The 19,377-nt window shown below is 41.1% G+C and overlaps 1 protein-coding gene across 1 annotated transcript; it reads left to right on the forward strand.

Moving 5' to 3' along the window:
- Positions 1-18,411: 18,411 nt before the first annotated feature.
- Positions 18,412-19,377, forward strand: OR7A97 (olfactory receptor family 7 subfamily A member 97). The gene has a single exon (XM_002688702.2). The coding sequence runs from the start codon at positions 18,412-18,414 to the stop codon at positions 19,375-19,377; it is 966 nt and encodes a 321-aa protein (XP_002688748.2).

The raw sequence follows: 19,377 nt of genomic DNA on the forward strand, positions 1-19,377 counted from the left end.
AGGCCAATACCACTGATGAATATAGATACAAAAATCCTTAACAAAATTCTAGCAATCAGAATCCAACAACACATTAAAAAGATCATACACCATGACCAAGTTGGCTTTATCCCAGGGATTCAAGGATTCTTCAGTATACACAAATCAGTCAATGTAATACACCACATTAACAAATTGAAAAATAAAAGCCATATGATTATCTCAATAGATGCAGAGAAAGCCTTTGACAAAATTCAACATCCATTTATGATTAAAAACCCTCCATAAAGCAGGAATAGAAGGAACAGATCTCAACATAATAAAAGCTATATATGACAAACCCGCAGCAAACATTATCTTCAATGGTGAAAATTTTAAAGCATCTCCCCTAAAGTCAGGAACAAGTTAAGTGTGCCCACTCTCACCACTACTATTCAACATAGTTTAGGAAGTTTTGACCATAGCAATCAGAGCAGAAAAAGAAATAAAAGGAATCCAAATTGGAAAAGAAGAAGTAAAACTGTCACTGTTTGCAGATGACATGGTCCTCTACATAAAAAACCCTAAAGACTCCACGAGAAAATTGCTAGAGCTAATCAATGAATACAGTAAAGTTGCAGAATATAAAATCAACACACAGAAATCCTTGCATTCCTATACACTAATAATGAGAAAATAGCAAGAGAAATTAAGGAAACAATTTCATTCACCATTTCAACGAAAAGAATAAAATACTTAGGAATATATCTACCTAAAGAAACAAAAGACCTATATATAGAACACTGGTTCTATATATACTATAGAACTAGAACCAGTGTTCTATATATACTATAGACTATATATAGACTATATAAACACTATAAAACACTGGTGAATGTAATTAAAGAGGACACAAATAGATGGAGAAATATACCATGTTCATGGATCGGAAGAATCAATATAGTGAAAATGAGTATACTGCCTAAAGCAATCTATAGATTCAATGCAACCCCTATCAAGCCACCAACAGTATTTTTCACAGAGCTAGAACAAATAATTTCACAATTTGTATGGAAATTCAAAAAGCATCGAATATCCAAAGCAATCTTGAGAAAGAAGAATGGAACTGCAGGAATCAACCTGCCTTATTTCAGGCTCTACTACAAAGCCACATTCATCAAGACAGTATGGTACTGACACAGAGACAGGAATATAAATCAATGGAACAAAATAGAAAGCCCAGAGATAAATCCACGCACCTATGGACACCTTATCTTGGAAAAAGGAGGCAAGAATATACAATGGAGAAAAGACAATATACAATGGAGAAAAGACAATCTCTTTAACAAGTGGTGCTGGGAAAACTGGTCCACCACTTGTAAAAGAATGAAACTAGAACACTTTCTAACACCATACACAAAAATGAACTCAAAATGGATTAAAGATTAAAACATAAGATCAGAAACTATTAAATTCCTAGAGAGAAACATAGACAAAACACTCTCCGACATAAACCAAAGCAGGATCCTCTATGACACACCTCACAGAATATTGGAAATAAAAGCAAAAATAAACAAATGGGACCTAATTAAACTTAAAAGCTTCTGCACAACAAAGGAAACTATAAGCAAGGTGAAAAGACAGCCTTCTGAATGGGAGAAAATAATAGCAAATGAAGCAACTGACAAACAACTAATCTCAAAAATATACAAGCAACTCCTACAGCTCAATTCCAGAAAAATAAATGATCCAATAAAAAAATGGGCCAAAGAACTAAATATACATTTCTTCAAAGAAGACATACAGATGGCTAACAAACATGAAAAGATGCTCAACATCACTCATTATCAGAGAAATGCAAATCAAAACCACTATGAGGTACCATTTCATGCCAGTCAGAATGGCTGTGATCCAAAAGTCTACAAGCAATAAATGCTGGAGAGGATGTGCAGAAAAGGGAACCCTCTTACACTGTTGGTGGGAATGCAAACTAGTACAGCCACTATGAAGATTCCTTAAAAATCTGGAAATAGAACTGCCATGCAACCCAGCAATCCCACTGCTGGGCATACACACTGAGGAAACCATAATTGAAAGAGACACGTGTACCCCAGTGTTCATCGCAGCACTGTTTATAATAGCCAGGACATGGAAGCAAGCTAAATGTCCATCACCAGACGAATGGATACGAAAGCAGTGGTACATATACACAATGGAGTATTACTCAGCCATTAAAAAGAATACATTTGAATCAGTTCTAATGAGGCGGATGAAACTGGAGCCTATTATACAGAGTGAAGTAAGCCAGAAAGAAAAACATCAATACAGTATACTAATGCATATATATGGAATTTAGAAAGATGGTAATGATAACCCTGTATGTGTGACAGCAAAAGAAACACAGATGTATAGAAGAGTCTTTTGGACACGGTGGGAGAGGGAGAGGGTGGGATGATTTGGGAGAATGGCATTGAAACATGTATATTATCATACGTAAAATGAATCACCAGTCCAGGTTTGATGCATGATACAGGGTGCTTGGGGCTGGTGCACTGGGATGACCAAGAAGGATGTTATGTGGAGGGAGGTGGGAGAGGGGGTCAGGATGGGGAACTCATGTATGCCCTTGGCAGATTCATGTCAATGTATGGCAAAACCAATATAATATTGTAAAGTTAAATATATATATATATATATATATATATATATATATATATATAGTTGACAACCAAGACAAATCATATTATTTTAAATAAAGTTGGTTGAATTATTGGGTATAAAGAGATGACTATAAAATAATATGAGAACTTTTGACTATGCAAAATGTCAATGCCCCTAACCCTTGTGTTACTCAAGGTCTAAGTTTCTATGTAGAAATATATGTATGGATCATCATGATCAAAAAAGACTCACTGGAGAGATTTAATATCTGTTTGGTCACATGACACAGGGTCACAATTTGAGCAAACAACTTGTCTTCCAATCTCCTACCCACCTGAAATGAAATCTCAATGGAGTCACTTTTTTTTTTAATACAATTATCTGACAAAATTTAAAAGCAGAGTAACTTGTATTTAAATATTGTATAAATGTCTATAATGATAAGGAGTAGATTATTAATGTTGCTTTCAGTTATGTTTGCTTTATGTCATATCATTGGACACTGCTACATTAGAACTCATCCTAATGATAAATGTTTTAATATAACCTCTTCACTATCAAATAAAACTGTGTAGAGTGGAGTTGTTCTGATCTCTGCTGTGCTCCTCATGGGTCTATATTCATCTGTCTTTCTCTATGTTGTAAATCTAAAGGTTTTTGCATAGTGTACTTCTTTCGTCACTGGTAATGATAGTTTTCTCCATTATGAGTGCCTGTTATGTTAGAGTTTATGGAAAAATGAGTTTATTATTAGTATGTCAGCATCATGATAACATAAGATACTCCTTTTGTCTCTCCCTTTCATTATACTATTAGTAAAACATCTATACTTTAAGAAAGTTTCCTCTGCCCAACATACCAGACCTCCAGAGATTCACATATATGTAGCACATGAAGGTAGGCTGATTAGAACATGTAGGGGAAGTAGAACCACAGCAATGGTAGAATCAGCGTCCCTGGTCCCAGTGCTATGGTTGAGGCAGCTGAGCCCATGGACCCAGAGCACCAGTGAGGTGGAACACTTAACCCTGGACTTCCAGATGCAGCATCATCTACAACCACAGGAAGATGGTGGTGGGGTTGTGGTGGGAACCTTGAACCAGGTGACCCTGGATGATGAAAAGTACCCACTGTCCTGATTCCCAGAGCAGAGATGCCAACCAGAGAAAGGACACTGACAGCACCAAGGCACTAGTGGATCTGAAGGTATCAGTGACCCTGGAGGCACCAGCAGTGACTACAAGGCACCAGGCAAAACATCTGGTAGGAACACTGAAGGGCAGGCACTGCAGTTTCTCAACTATAGGCAGTTGTAGGTCATATGCTACTGCTACTGCTACTGCTAAGTCACATCAGTCGTGTCTGACTCTGTGCGACCCCATAGAAGGCAGCCCACCAGGCTCCCCCGTCCCTGGGATTCTCCAGGCAAGAACACTGGAATGGGTTGCCATTTCCTTCTCCAATGCATGAAAGTGAAAAGTGAAAGAGAAGTCGCTCAGTCGTGTCCGACTCCTAGCAACCCCATGGACTGCAGCTTACCAGGCTCCTCCGTCCATGGGATTTTCCAGGCAAGAATACTGGAGTGGGGTGCCGTTGCCTTCTCCGTGTAGGTCATATAGAAGAAACTAAAACCTTGTTCAATAGAGCTTAACTGAAAAACAAAGAAGGGCTTCTAGTTAGCAAGCTGAATTCTTAGAATCAAAATAAACAAAGGTTTACCCATATAAAGCAGGTGTTTGCTATTTCAAATGCACTAGCAGAAGAGCAATCTAGTGAGCACCATCAAAAACCAGAGAAATATGGACTCACAAAAGGGAAATAACAACTTTCCATGAACTAATATTAATATCATGAAAAATTGTGATTAAATAGAAAATTCAAAGCAGCATCTGGAAGACACTCAACAAGTTATAGTAAAACTGATAAAAGCACTTTAACAAGCTCAGGGATAAAAATAATAATGGACATAAGGAACACTTTCCAAAAAGATGAAAACTCTTAGATATGACCAAGCAGAAATTCTGGATCTGAACAACTCAATAAATGAGACAAAGAATGCCTTAGAAAACACTGGAAGTAAAGGATGCATTATAGATGTGAGTAATAGTGAGCTGAAAGGTAGAGTAATTTAGGAGAAGTGAAGACAGAACTAAGATTTTTAATGAGGGTATTCTGTGAGATACATCTGACTCCATTAGAAAAGGTAAGAAAGATAATGAGTTCCCCAGTGGCTCAGACGGTAAAGCTTCTGCCTACAATGTGGGATACCTGGGTTTGATCCCTGGGTCGGGAAGATCCCCTGGAGAAGGAAATGGCAACCCACTCCAGTATTCTTGTCTAGAAAATCCCATGGATGGAGTTGCCTGGTAGGCTATAGTCCACAGGGTCGCAAAGATTTGGACACGACTTAGTGACTTCACTTTCACTTTATCCCAGAAGAAAAAGAATAAAAAGAGAGAGAAAGGAACAGAAATTATTTATAGAGATAATAGAATTTTCCAAGCCTGGGGAAGGAACTATATGTACAAGTCCACAAAGCTATCATAATAGGACACCTAAATGTCTCAATGCAAAAGACCTACTTCAAGACAGACATATTAAGGCTGTCGAAAGTCAATGACAAAGAAAGAATATTAAATGTAACCTACAAAGGTACCTTTACTAGGGTATCAGCAGATTTCATGGGAGAAACTCCACAGGACGAGAGAGAATGGAATGACTTTCTCAAAATATTGAAAGATAATAACTGTCAACCAAGAATACTCTACTCAGCAAGGTTAAACTTCAGGTGTGTGTGTGTGTGTGTGTGTGTGTGTGTGTGTGTGTGTATGAGAGAGGTGGGGGGGAGAGGGAGAGGGAGAGGGAGAGGGAGAGGGACAGGGACAGGGACAGGGACAGGGACAGGGAGAGGGAGAGGGAGACAGAGAGGGAGATCAGTGCGGGGAGCTGGCAGGAGACACTCCGCCCATGGCAAAGGTCATGAGGAAGGAGGCTTGACATATGCAAAGGCGGGATCGAGCCTCAGGAGTCCCCCTGGAAATTCTCGAGTATCTACCCCCATAACCAGAGCCTGCCTACTTTACTACTTTGTTCTCTCACCTACGCCTCTGACTTTATGGGGGGCTGTCCCCCACCACCTCTTTCAGAGAAGGAGTTAACTTAGAGCTCCAGTTAATAATAATTGATGGGTGTGATAGGAGTGTTTCAACCTACAAACTCCTCTGAAGGTTCTCTAGCCTGCCTGACAGGCTTGTCTGGCCACATGTGATTGCTCACAGCCTCCCAACCGTGAGAGGCATGAGATGCTTTAAACCTTCTAAAAACAGGTTCCTTAGAAAAGTTAGAAAACTATTAGTATAAGTATAATGGGCTGATTAGAAATTGTATTGGTGAAGGGTTTTTCATTTGTTGAGCCAATGTTTACTGCTAAGTCTCCACATCCCCTGCCTTTATACACATTAATGAATATATAGAAGAAATAAGCATTAACCTTTGATATAAATCACGTTAGACCTTAGGCCAAGTAAATTCGTTCCTTAACTAAAACCCACTACACCCTCACCCTATAGGAATGTAACTTTATTTGGGTGGCATCTGTTTTAAGAATAATCACCCCTAGAGAAATGAGTGTTGACTGACCGCTATCACAAGGAGAGGGTCATAAATTGTCAGCAGGCCCCCCCTGGCCAGAAGATGATGTAACACCCCTAAGACCTCTGTATATATTTGCATGAAGCACCTGACTTTAATAAAAGTCAGGACTGCTGTCCCCGCGTGACTTTTGTATAACATCTCAGTGTATAAAAACAGACTCTGGAAAATACAGAATTGGGATCAGTTCCTCGAAATACTGGTCTCCCCATGTTGTTCTCTCTCTCAAACTCTGGCTGAGTCTCCATCTGGAGCGTGGAGCCCAGCATGCTTCCTAATTATGCCTAGGCTTCCAAGATCCGACCGGGGAGGCCTCGGTGTCTCCTCTCCTTCGGGAGAACGGAAGGATGCCTGCAGCCTATGTAAGTGGTGCAAGCTTCTTGTCTTGAAGTTTTATTGGTTTCCCACGTAAACCAAGCTACTCAGCCTCTTTTCTCCACTGAATTTTCCTACTGAGCTACCCTCATTCTATTACTCCTTATATAATTATTATCTAATTGAAACTATTGTATCCTGATCCTTGCCAACGCCATCCCCGCTTCGAATACCCTGGATCAGCTGGGGCTGGACCCCGGCAGATCAGCTGTTGTCTGACTCTTTACAACCCCACGGACTGGACTGTAGCCCACCAGACTCCTCTGTCCTTGAGATGTCCCAGGCAAGAATACTGGAGTGGGTTGCCAGTTCCTCCTCCAGGGTATTTTCTGGACCCAGGGATAGAACCCTTGTCTCCTGAATCTTCTGAATTGCAAGTGGATTCTTTACCCCTGAGCTATTGGGGAAGCATTTATTTTTAAATAGGAAAGCGAAATAAAGGCTTTCACAGACGAACTAAAGCTGAGAGTTTAGCATCACTAGAATGCCTTATAAGAAATGTTGAAATGTTCTCCTTTACCTTGAATGAAAAGGCACAATGACACAAAACTATGCCTAAGGTAACAGAATCAGAAAAATTGCAACTTGATATCAAAATGAGTTGTTTAAAATTACCATGTAAGTTTTAGAAGGAAAAAGCATCAAAATAACTACAAATCCTTCAGTTTGGTAATTGAGTCACAATGTGGAAAGGAATATTTTCCAGTACCACTTTGTACAAAAGAATGAAATGGATCTGCACTACTATGCTAGTATACAAAAATAAACTCAATACAGATTAAAAACTTAGATTTTAGACCTTAAGCACTGAAAATCATAGAACAAAACATAGGCTGTACCTCTTTGACATCAAAATTGTAAATACGTTTGTGGATGCATCTCTTCAGTCAATGAAAAAGTAAAAGCAAGCAAAGGGAATTACATTAGACTAAAAAGCTTTGAAAAAGTGAAGGAAACCACTAACAAAATTAAAAGGCAAACTTCTCATGGGGAAAGGTATTTAAAATTATATTCCCAAAGAAGATTGTTTTTAATAAAAAAATACAAAGAATTCAATCAACTCAATACAAAAAAGCAACCATATTAAAACAATGAGCAGGAGATCCTCAATGGACAGTTTTCCAAGGAAGGCGTCAGATTCATCAATGGGCACATGAAAAGAGGCCCAACATCATTAATCACCAAAGGAATGGACACCAAAGCCACTATTTAAACAAGAGATACACTTCCCATGGTTAGAATGTTGTGCTGTGCTTAGTTGCTCACTCGTGTCCAATTCTTTGCAACCCTTTGGGACTGTATAGCTCACCAGGCTTCTCTTTCCATGGGATTTTCTAGGCAAGAATACTGGAAATTGCCATTTCTTCCTCCAGGGATGGATAGAATGGCTACTATCAAAGAGAAAAAAAAATCAACACATGTTGGTGAGGACCACATTGGACCAGGAAAGGATACCCAAGTTTCACAATTTTTTCTCAAACCTGTGTATCTCCTCTCTGTATCTCTTATAAATGCATTTGTCATTGGATTTTGGGTCCACTTGGATAATCTAAGCTGATCTCACTAGAAGTCCTCAATTATGGTAAGAGACATTTTTTCCCCCATCAAATAAGGTCACATTCACAGGTAGGAGGGGTTAGGATGTAGACATATCTTTTGAGGGCCCACCATTCAATGCATTATGCTGTGTTCCAATAAAAACTTTTTACTGAAACAGGCTGTGACTACAATTTGTTCTATGATAACAGTGTTCTGAATACTGATTTAGAGTGGAGATCCAGACAAAGGGAGTAAGTAAACCAGAGACAAAACTGCAAAATATAAAGAATATAAAAATATAGCTCCTATACTGTTAATGGGTTTCACTTGTGTGTGTGTGTGTGTGTGTGTGTGTGTGCCCAGTTGTGTTCCGCTGTTTGTGACCACATGAACTGTAGCCCAGTCTCCTCTGTCCATGGAATTTTCCAGGAAAGAATATTAGAATGGGTTGTGTTGACTAAAAAATACAGTCACAACCTGAAAGTAAAGAGTTACTTTATTTGGTGGGACTGTCCCCAGCCCTGGAGACAGCATCTCAGTAACTCTGAGAAAACTGCTCCAAGGAGAAAGGAAGGGGAGTCAGATTATACACCTTTGCAACAAAGGGAGCAGGCAGGCTGAACATCAAAGTCAGATATCAAATTAAGGAGTTTAGCATTCTCTGTATGGGAAGATGTAAGCCTCTGGACTCACTGAATTCATTCCTTTCATATGCGCCTTGGCTATCTTGGGCCAAACCCTGCTTCCTTGTTCTTCTTAAGGAGGGGCAAATGTGACAAATGGCTGCTTCTTGCATTCCCCCACTGGGGATATGGTAGCATCTGCTGGATTGCAGTTTTAGGAGTCCCTGCTAACCCCTCCCATCCCATTCAACATTTGGAGGCCAGAGATAGCTGATGGCTGTGACATTTCTTGTTTATTGATATGGCAGGAGATGTTTTCATTTTACAGTTGCTGTTTGCTACTCCCAGGAATTTTTCTGACCCAATGATATAACTCAAGTCTCTTGCATTTCCTGCCCTGGCAGGCAGGTTCTTTACCACTGAGCCATCTATTCCCAAACAGCTGCTCCTTGTGTCAGTGTGTGACAGCAGGCAGGTGGCTAAAGATGAACAGAGAAATCAGGGCAGGGCCAGGTGGCAGGAAATCCCACGTCACATAAACAGCGAGGACCATAGGCAGACAAGGGAAAGCAAGAACCTTCAGATGGACAGGAAGCCACATGTTTTGGGTGATAACGGTTCTGTAACAACCTAGAGGGGTGGTATGGGGTGGGAGATGGGAGGGAGTTTCAAGAGGAGGGGATATATATATATATATATATATATATATACACACATACACATACACATACACATACACATACACATACACATACACTTATGGCTGATTCGTGTTTGGCAGAAAACAACACAATTCTGTAAAACAATTATCCTTCAATTAAAAAGCAAATGTTTGGAAAAAATGATATATTCTGAACTGTGGTGCTGGAGAAGATTCTTGAGAGTCCCTTAGATAGTAAGAAGATAAAATCAATCAATCCTCAAGGAAATTAACCCTGAATATACATTGGAAGGACTGATGCTGGAGCTTAAAATCCAATACTTTGGCCAGCTGATGAGAAGAACTGACTCATTGGAAAAGACCCTGATGCTAGGAAAGTTTGAAGGCAGGAGAAGGGGGCAGCAGAGGATGAGATGGTTAGATAGCATCACTGACTCGATGGATATGAATTTGAGCAATCTCCAGTGATAATGAAGGACAGAGGATCTTGGTGGGCTGAAGTCCATGAGATCACAAAGAGTTGGACATAATTTAGTGGCTGAACAACAACAATTCCGTGGTTGATTTTAAATATATATCCAAATATGTCATGTAACAAATCTTTATAAAGAAGAGTAAATAACTGCTCTAAATTATAGTTAAATCTCCTAATTTGTCAAACGTCACATGAAGCCAAAGATTATAAATGGTTTTGTAGCAAACAATACAACTCTTTTGTTGAAGAGGAATTACCAGTATTCTGGCTATATCAGGAGCTATTGATCCTTGTGTTAGGTAGTTAGAATAGGAAACAGGAGTCCAGAATGGTGGTGGCTAAAAGACAAGAAAGGGAAAAGCCTGCAAAAATAGAACAAAGGAAGGTCCGAGGACCAGAGTGAGGACCTCAGGTAGAACAAATAGTGCTCCTGGCTAGCCCAATTTACATAGGACAGGCCCAGGGGGAGGGGAAAAAAAAAAACATATAAAAAGAGGAGCCAAAGGGCCGGGGGTCTCTCCCGCACACTGGGGCACTCTTCTCTTTGTGTCTTTGGGTCGACATGCCCTCACACCTCGAGGATGGATTTTCCTGCTATTTTCTAAATTAAACAGAGCTGTAGCATGGAGCTGTAACACTGATTTGTCTAAGAGCTATAACATGGTCTGTTTGAGACCTGAGAGCTATAACATGGTCTGTCCAAGACCTGAGAGCTGTGACACACCAAGGGCTTTAATGTACATCACTCCAAATCTTTGTAGTGACGAGGCAGAACCGAGGAGCATACACTTGCCTGATACTTGGAACAAGATAATAATTTAGAAGCCATGGAAACTAGTCAAAATAGGTTCCTCCTTTTCAGATTAGAAAATGTTAACTGAAGGTTAGGATAAAGTGCAAGGAGGTTAGACCTATGGAAGGCTGGAGAATTCATAAGAAGTAATACAAACTAGATTCAACTGATATCCAACCATGTCTCCTGGGAACATAAGTTGCAGCAGGAAAATTGTATTCTGTTTCTAGTGTCCGACAGGGAAGTCATGTTCTCTGAGATAGGAGTAACAAAGGAAACAGTGCCTAATGAGCAGACATAAGGACCTGTAAATATTTCCTCTGTTACAGTCCCTGTAGATGTAGAACCTTGAGCTGCACAGGACATGGTTGATGTTTTGGAGTAAAAATTATGGCTGGGGTACCTTCCTGGCAACAGAGCTTCAGTTTTCACCATCAACCATCCAGGGAGGAATTTGTATTTCCACACAGATTTTCCTCTCATAGACCCCATCTAGGTGAGTCTATGAGTTTATTAGGTAGTTCAGGAAAGATTCAGAGAGAATGGAAGTGGAAAACTTTTATTAGAAATCACTTGAGAGCCTAATAAGTCTAGTACAGACTCGAGATATTTCCCGTGCTTGTTTGGTAACTTGGCTAATTAATTGATAGTTCAATTTTTAATATGTTAAAAAGAGAACTGTCTGAAGGACTAAGCAAAATGCATCCTTGTTGATGATTAAGTGATGGGAATGGAAGCCCAGTTGGATGAGAGTGGGGAAGGAAGTGGGAGCATAAAGTGGTTCCAGTAAAATTCAGATCATCAGCTCAGATCAGATCAGTCTCTCAGTCATGTCTGACTCTTTGGAACACCATGAATCGCAGCACGCCAGGCCTCCCTGTCCATCACCAACTCCCGGAGTTCACTCAGACTCACGTCCATCGAGGCAGGGATGCCATCCAGCCATCTCATCCTCTGTCTTCCCCTTCTCCTCCTGCCCTCAATCCCTCCCAGGATCAGAGTCTTTTCCAATGAGTCAACTCTTCGCATGAGGTGGCCAAAGTACTGGAGTTTCAGCTTTAGCATCATTCCTTCCAAAGAAATCCCAGGGCTGATCTCCTTCAGAATGGACTGGTTGGATCTCCTTGCAGTCCAAGGGACTCTCAAGAGTCTTCTCCGACACCACAGTTCAAAAGCATCAATTCTTCAGTGCTCAGCCTTCTTCACAGTCCAAATCTCACATCCATACGTGACCACAGGAAAAACCATAGCCTTGACTAGACAAACCTTTGTTGGCAAAGTAATGTCTCTGCTTTTGAATATGTTATCTAGGTTGGTCATAACTTTCCTTCCAAGGAGTAAGCGTCTTTTAATTTCATGGCTGCAGTCACCATCTGCAGTGATTTTGGAGCCCAGAAAAATAAAGTCTGACACTGTTTCCACTGTTTCTCCATCTATTTCCCATAAAGTGATGGGACCCGATGCCATGATCTTTGTTTTCTGAATGTTGAGCTTTAAGCCAACTTTTTCACTCTCCACTTTCACTTTTATCAAGAGGTTTTTTACTTCCTCTTCACTTTCTGCCATAACAGTGGTGTCATCTGCATATCTGAGGTTATTGATATTTCTCCCAGCAATCTTGATTCCAGCTTGTGTTTCTTCCAGTCCAGCGTTTCTCATGATGTACTCTGCACAGAAGTTAAATAAGCAGGGTGACAATATACAGACTTGACGTACTCTTTTTCCTATTTAGACCCAGTCTGTTGTTCCATGTCCAGTTCTAACTGTTGCTTCCTGACCTGCACACAAATTTCTCAAAGGGCAGATCAGGTGGTCTGGTATTCCCATCTCTTTCAGAATTTTCCACAGTTTATTGTGATCCACACAGTCAAAGGCTTTGGCATAGTCAATAAAGCAGAAGTAGATGTTTTTCTGGAACTCTCTTGCTTTTTCCATGATCCAGCAGATGTTGCCAATTTAATCTCTCGTTCTTCTGCCTTTTCAAAAACCAGCTTGAACGTCAGAAAGTTCACGGTTCACGTATTGCTGAAGCCTGGCTTGGAGAATTTTGAGCCTTACTTTACTAGCGTGTGAGATGAGTGCAATTGTGCGGTAGTTTGAGCATTCTTTGGCATTGCCTTTCTTTGGGATTGGAATGAAAACTGACCTTTTCCAGTCCTGTGGCCACTGCTGAGTTTTCCAAATTTGCTGGCATGTTAATAGCTCAACTGGAATTCCATCACGTCCACTAGCTTTGTTCGTAGTGATGCTTTCTAAGGCCCACTTGACTTCACATTCCAGGATGTCTGGCTCTAGGTAAGTGATCACACCATCGTGATTATCTGGGTTGTGAAGATCTTTTTTATACAGTTCTTCTGTGTATTATTGCCATCTCTTCTTAATATCTTCTGCTTCTGTTAGGTCCATACCATTTCTGTCCTTTATCGAGCCCATCTTTGCATGAAATGTTCCTTTGGTATCTCTGATTTTCTTGAAGAGATCTCTAGTCTTTCCCATTCTGTTTTTTTCCTCTGTTTCTTTGCATTGATTGCTGAGGAAGGCTTTCTTATCTCTTATTGCTATTCTTTGGAACTCTCCATTCAGAGGCTTATATCTTTCCTTTTCTCCTTTCCTGTTTGCTTCTCTTCTTTTCACAGTTATTTGTAAGGGCTCCCCAGACAGCCATTTTGCTTTTTTGCATTTCTTTTCCATGGGGATGGTCTTGATCCCTCTCTCTTGTACAATGTCACGAAGCTCATTCCATAGTTCATCAGGCACTCTATCTATCAGATCTAGGCCCTTAAATCTATTTCTCACTTTCACTGTATAATCATAAGGGATTTGATTTAGGTCATACCTGAATGGTCTAGTGGTTTTCCCTACTTTCTTCAATTTAAGTCTGAATTTGGTAATAAGGAGTTCATGGTCTGAGCCACAGTCAGCTCCTGGTCTTGTTTTTGTTGAATGTATAGAGCTTCTCGATCTTTGGCTGTAAAGAATATAATCAATCTGATTTCCGTGTTGACTATCTGTTGATGTCCATGTATAAAGTCTTGTCTTGTGTTGTTGGAAGAGGGTGTTTGTTATGACCAGTGCATTTTCTTGGCAAAACTCTATTAGTCTTTGCCCTGCTTCATTCCGTATTCCAAGGCCAAATTTGCCTGTTACTCCAGGTGTTTCTTGACTTCCTACTTTTGCATTCCAGTCCCCTATAGTGAAAAGGTCATCTTTTTTGGGTGTTAGTTCTAAAAGGTCTTGTAGATCTTCATAGAACCGTTCAACTTCAGCTTCTTAAGCGTTACTGTTTGGGGCATAGACTTGGATTACTGCGATATTGAATGGTTTGCCTTGGAAACGAACAGCGATCCTTCTGTCGTTTTTGAGATTGCATCCAAGTACTGCATTTCGGACTCTTTTGTTGACCATGATGGTTACTCCATTTCTTCTGAGGGACTCCTGCCCACAGTAGTAGTTATAATGGTCATCTGAGTTAAATTCACCCATTCCAGTCCATTTTAGTTCGCTGATTCCTAGAATGTCGACGTTCACTCTTGCCATCGCCTGTTTGACCACTTCCAATTTTCCTTGATTCATGGACCTGACGTTCCAGATTCCTATACAATATTGCTCTTTACAGCATTGGACCTTGCTTCTATCACCAGTCACATCCACAGCTGGGTATTCCTTTTGCTTTGGCCCCATCCCTTCATTCTTTCTGGAGTTATTTCTCCACTGATCTCCAGTAGCATACTGGGCACCTACTGACCTGGGGAGTTTCTCTTTCAGTATCCTATCATTTTGCCTTTTCATATTGTTCATGGGGTTCTCAAGGCAAGAATACTGAAATGGTTTGCCATTCCCTTCTCCAGTGGACCACATTCTGTCAGATCTCTCCACCATGACCGGCCCATCTTGGGTTGCCCCATGGGCATGGCTTAGTTTTATTGAGTTAGACAATACTTTGGTCCTAGTGTGTTTAGATTGACTAGTTTTCTGTGAGTATGGTTTCAGTGTGTTTGCCCTCTGATGCGCTCTTGCAATACCTACTGTCTTACTTGGGTTTCTCTTATCTTGGGCGTGGGGTGTCTCTTCACGGCTGCTCCAGCAGCCATTGCTCCTTACCTAGGACGAGGGGTATCTCCTCACCGCCCGCCTTCCTGACCTTCAATGTGGGATAGCTCCTCTAGGCCCTCCTGCGCCTGCGCAGCCATGGCTCCTTGGAGGTCGGGTTGGTCCTCCCGGCCACCGCCCCTGGCCTTGGGCATGGGGGCGTGGGGTATCTCCTCCCGGCTGCCGCCTCTGACCTCTGACGCTGGGTATCTCCTCTCCGCCACCCTCCCTGACCTCGGACGTGGGGTAGCTCCTCTCAGCCATTCCTGTGCCGTCACAGTGTGGAACTCTCGGCCGCTGCCCCTGACCTCAGACATGGGGTAACTCCTCTTGGCCGCCGCCCTTCGAGCATGGGGTCCTCCCGGCTTCTTCCCCTGACCTCGGACGTGGGGTGGCTCCTCTTGGCTGTGCTTAGCACGTTGGTCGGCAGCCACCTGCGGTGTAAAATTAGAGGATATTAAAGGAATTTCCTAGATAATGGGAGTAAGAAAAGTAGATTTAGAGGCATGTGCAGTGAACTAAAGACATTTTTTAAAGATGTGATGCATTAAAGCACGTTTTGTGTTAGTTAGCGGAGAAGGCAATGGCACCCCGCTCCAGTACTCTTGCCTGGAAAATCCCATGGATGGAGGAGCCTGGTAGGCTGCAGTCCATGGGGTTGTAAAGAGTCCGACAGGACTGAGCGACTTCCCTTTCACGTTTCACTTTCATGCATTGGAGAAGGAAATGGCAACCCACTCCAGTGTTCTTGTCTGGAGAATCCCAAGGACAGCAGAGCCTGGTGGGTTGCCGTCTATGGGGTCGCACAGAGTTGCACACGACTGAAGCAACTTAGCAGCATTAGTTAGAAAGATATATTCCCATGGAGGTAGATACTATCTTGCAACAGAGACATACATTTCACAGCATATTCTCTCATGTTGGTATTCGCATGAAAAAATATGGATTTAATATGAAAACAGGGATGGTACTGAACTTTAATTTGTAAGACTTCTTTAGGAATAAGTGGGAAAGCAATGGAGAAATTTATGAGACAGAAGAAAAAAAATCAGTTAAATCTCATCACCAATGTTAATCATTCACATAATAACATGAAAGAACTATGCTAAGCTTTTAACATACATTTGCCTACTGATGTAGAAGGATGGACATCACTATTCCCACTGAGTAAAGATATTAATGTTTAGAATGGATCTATAGTCTTTCTTAAGTTCATACAGCTAACATGTGTTAGATCTACAGTTCAGATGCTGGTTTTCTGACTCAGTTTTTTTTGTATTGAAGATCATGTAGAAAAGTCTTTCTTGGAGAAGGGAATAGCAACCTTCTCCAGTATTCTTGTCTGGAGAATTCCATGGACAGAGGAGCTGGGTGGGCTACAATCCTTTTACCAATTATGTTTTAAAACTTAATTTATTGTTGAACTTTGTATATTTTCTGTTGCTAATATTTCTAACATAACAATGGTTTCTAATAATTTTTAATCATTTTCAAACAATAATCAATTGTTAGTTTTCTAGTGCAATGTTCAACCAGTAGGATGTTTCTTTTTCCTCCTTTGACTGCCATTTTAACAGAAAAAGAATAAAAGCTTTTACATTATAAAGCACTATAAAACATGTTTTGACAGCATAAAGATAACAACTCATTTTTCTTTTAATAAATTGCTGTAGGCTGCTCCATTAGGTATTCTGAGCATCAAGGGGATAAAACTGGGGTTGGAATGCTGCCACTACTAAGGATGCTTTGTCATCACAGTCCCTCAGGGATGAACTGAGCTGATTAGATCTTGTTTTGTTAATGAAGGCATTCAGCATGGGGGTGACCATGGTATATATCACTGAGGTCATTAGACTTGTCCTAGAAGATGAGATACCTGCAAAGCTGAGGTATACATAATCCAAGATGTGTGCTCTAAAATAAGGCAGCCAGGAAGAGATATGACCCCCAGGTGATCCTTGTTTTCTTCCCCACGTCCTTTTCTTCTTTGTCATATTTTGAACTGCTTTTAAAAATATATCTTTTAATACAGAGCACAAAATGGTCACATTAAAATGAAGCCCCACAGGAGGCTCACCAACTAGAACTTATGTACTGTTTCTACATTCTCTAGGGTAAAGGTGTTTTGATGTTGAGAACTTGCTTTGTATTATTCCTTTCCTAAACATTGTGGCTGGGGAGTTGAGAACTAGGGAGTGATGGGGCTTACCTGGTGGCTCAATGGTAAAGAATCTGCCTGCAATGCAGGAGCCTCGGGTTCAATCCCTGAATTAAGAAGATCCCTTGGAGAAGGAAATGGCAACCCACTCCAGTATTCTTGCCTGGGAAATCCCACGGACAGAGGAGCGTTTTGCTACAGTCCATAGAGTCACAAAGAGTCGGACAGGACTGAAGCAACTTAGCATGGACACACAGGGAGTAATAAGCCCAGTAAGTAATCAAGTGCTCTATTTGTGCGAGAGTGTGTTGTGGGGAATGAGCAGTTCTCTGGGCAGTGGTACTTAAGTTTTTCCATTCAAAAATGTGACCTGTAAAAGACAGACATGAAAGTGTTACCCAGAAGATGAAAATAAGGATCTGTTTCTATTCAAAGGAATCATTTTAAATTTTAAAACAAAATAAAAGTGTGAAAGGAAGAACATGTGCATGAGGGACTCTTTGTGCCTTGCAGTTTTGGCAGCAGCAGGGAGGTCATCAGCATCCTTTGACATCATCTCCCTTACTCCCCTTGCTCATTCCCCTGGACACTTTGGCTTCCTTTGAGCCTTGACTACTTGAAGCAAGTCCCACCCTCAGTGACTTCGCACTGACTCTTTCCCCAACAGGGCACTCTCCTCTCCCAGATAACATAATATCTCGCTTTGTCTTCCATCAGGTCTCTGTTCAAATTCTCCTTGTTTGAGGTCTCCCTGAGCTCCCAGTAAATCATAACACCTCCACTCTATCTTATAAGTCAAAGTAGCTAAGTAGTGTCTGACTCTTGTGACCCCATGGTCTTGCGACCCCAGAGGACCTGCCAGACTCCTCTGTCCATGGGATTCTCCAGGCAAGAATACTGGAGTGGGTTGCCATTTCCTTCTCCAGGGGATCTTCCTGACCCAGGGATCAAACCCAAGTCTCCTGCATTGCAGGCCAAATCTTTACCAACTGAGCTATGAGAGAAGCCTCTGTCTTATACCTGCTTTGTTTTTCCATTTGCTCTATTTTATAGTGTGAATTTTTTCCACAGCATCTTTCACTATAAGACATGGTAATGTGTTTTTGTATTTGTTAATTTATATTTTTACTCACTATTGGACTGTAGGGAGTTTTGTTCTTAGCATCCTATACATTCACCCCAGAAGATAGGCAGTATTTAAAATAAATTCCTCAAACGTGTGGAAGAATTTTGCATTTAAACTGGGTAATACATGAGCTGTTGGCCAAAAGCCTGAGTGTGAAACATGAATTTCTAATCACAGATGTCATGGAAGATACTTTGAATACTATAGAAATGTGTAATTTACAGCTTTTCACTATGTTAATGCCCACATGTGCAAAAATTAATCATGTTCTTTTTTTGTTTCCTAATAGTGACCACCAAAATATGGTACCAGGCAACAAAACACAAATTTCAGAATTTATTCTTCTGGGATTTTCAGAGGAACCAGCACTGCAGCCCCTCCTATTTGGACTTTTCCTCTCCTTGTACCTAATCACTGTGGTTGGAAATCTGCTCATCATCCTGGCCGTCATCTCAGACTCCCACGTCCACACCCCCATGTACTTCTTCCTCTCCAATCTATCCTTTGTGGACATCTGTTTCATCTCCACCACCATCCCCAAGATGCTGGTGAATATACAAACACAAAGCAAAGTCATTTCCTATGAAGACTGCTTCACTCAGATATATTTTTTCCTACTATTTGTACAGTTGGATGACTTCCTCCTGACTGTCATGTCCTATGACCGGTATGTTGCTATCTGTCACCCACTGCACTACACAGTCATCATGAACGCCCGGCTGTGTGCACTGCTGGTTCTGGTGTCCTGGATGATAGGTGCCCTGAATTCCTTGTTACAAACTTTACTGGCCCTGAGCCTGTCTTTCTGTACAGTCTTGGAAATCCCCCACTTCTTCTGTGAATTCGAAGAGGTGATCCAACTTGCCTGTTCTGATGCCTCTCTAAATAAAACCATGATGTACTTTGCAGTTGGGCTGTTGGGTGGTGGTCCATTTGCTGGGATATGTTACTCATACTCTAGGATAGTTTCCTCCATACATAGAATCTCATCAGCTCATGGGAAGTATAAAGCATTTTCCACCTGTGCATCTCACCTCTCGGTTGTCTCCTTATTTTATTGTACAGCCTTAGGAGTGTACTTTACCCCTGCTGTTACTCACAATTCACATTCAACTGTAACAGCCTCGGTGATGTACACTGTGGTCACACCTGTGCTGAACCCCTTCATCTACAGTCTGAGGAATAAAGACATAAAGAGGGCTCTGAGAAAATTCTTTAGGATGGCAACTATATTAGAACCAATTGTTTTAAGGCAGAAGAAGTGTTGA

This window comes from Bos taurus, chromosome 7, assembly GCF_002263795.3.
Source record: "Bos taurus isolate L1 Dominette 01449 registration number 42190680 breed Hereford chromosome 7, ARS-UCD2.0, whole genome shotgun sequence".
Lineage (NCBI taxonomy): Eukaryota > Metazoa > Chordata > Mammalia > Artiodactyla > Bovidae > Bos > Bos taurus.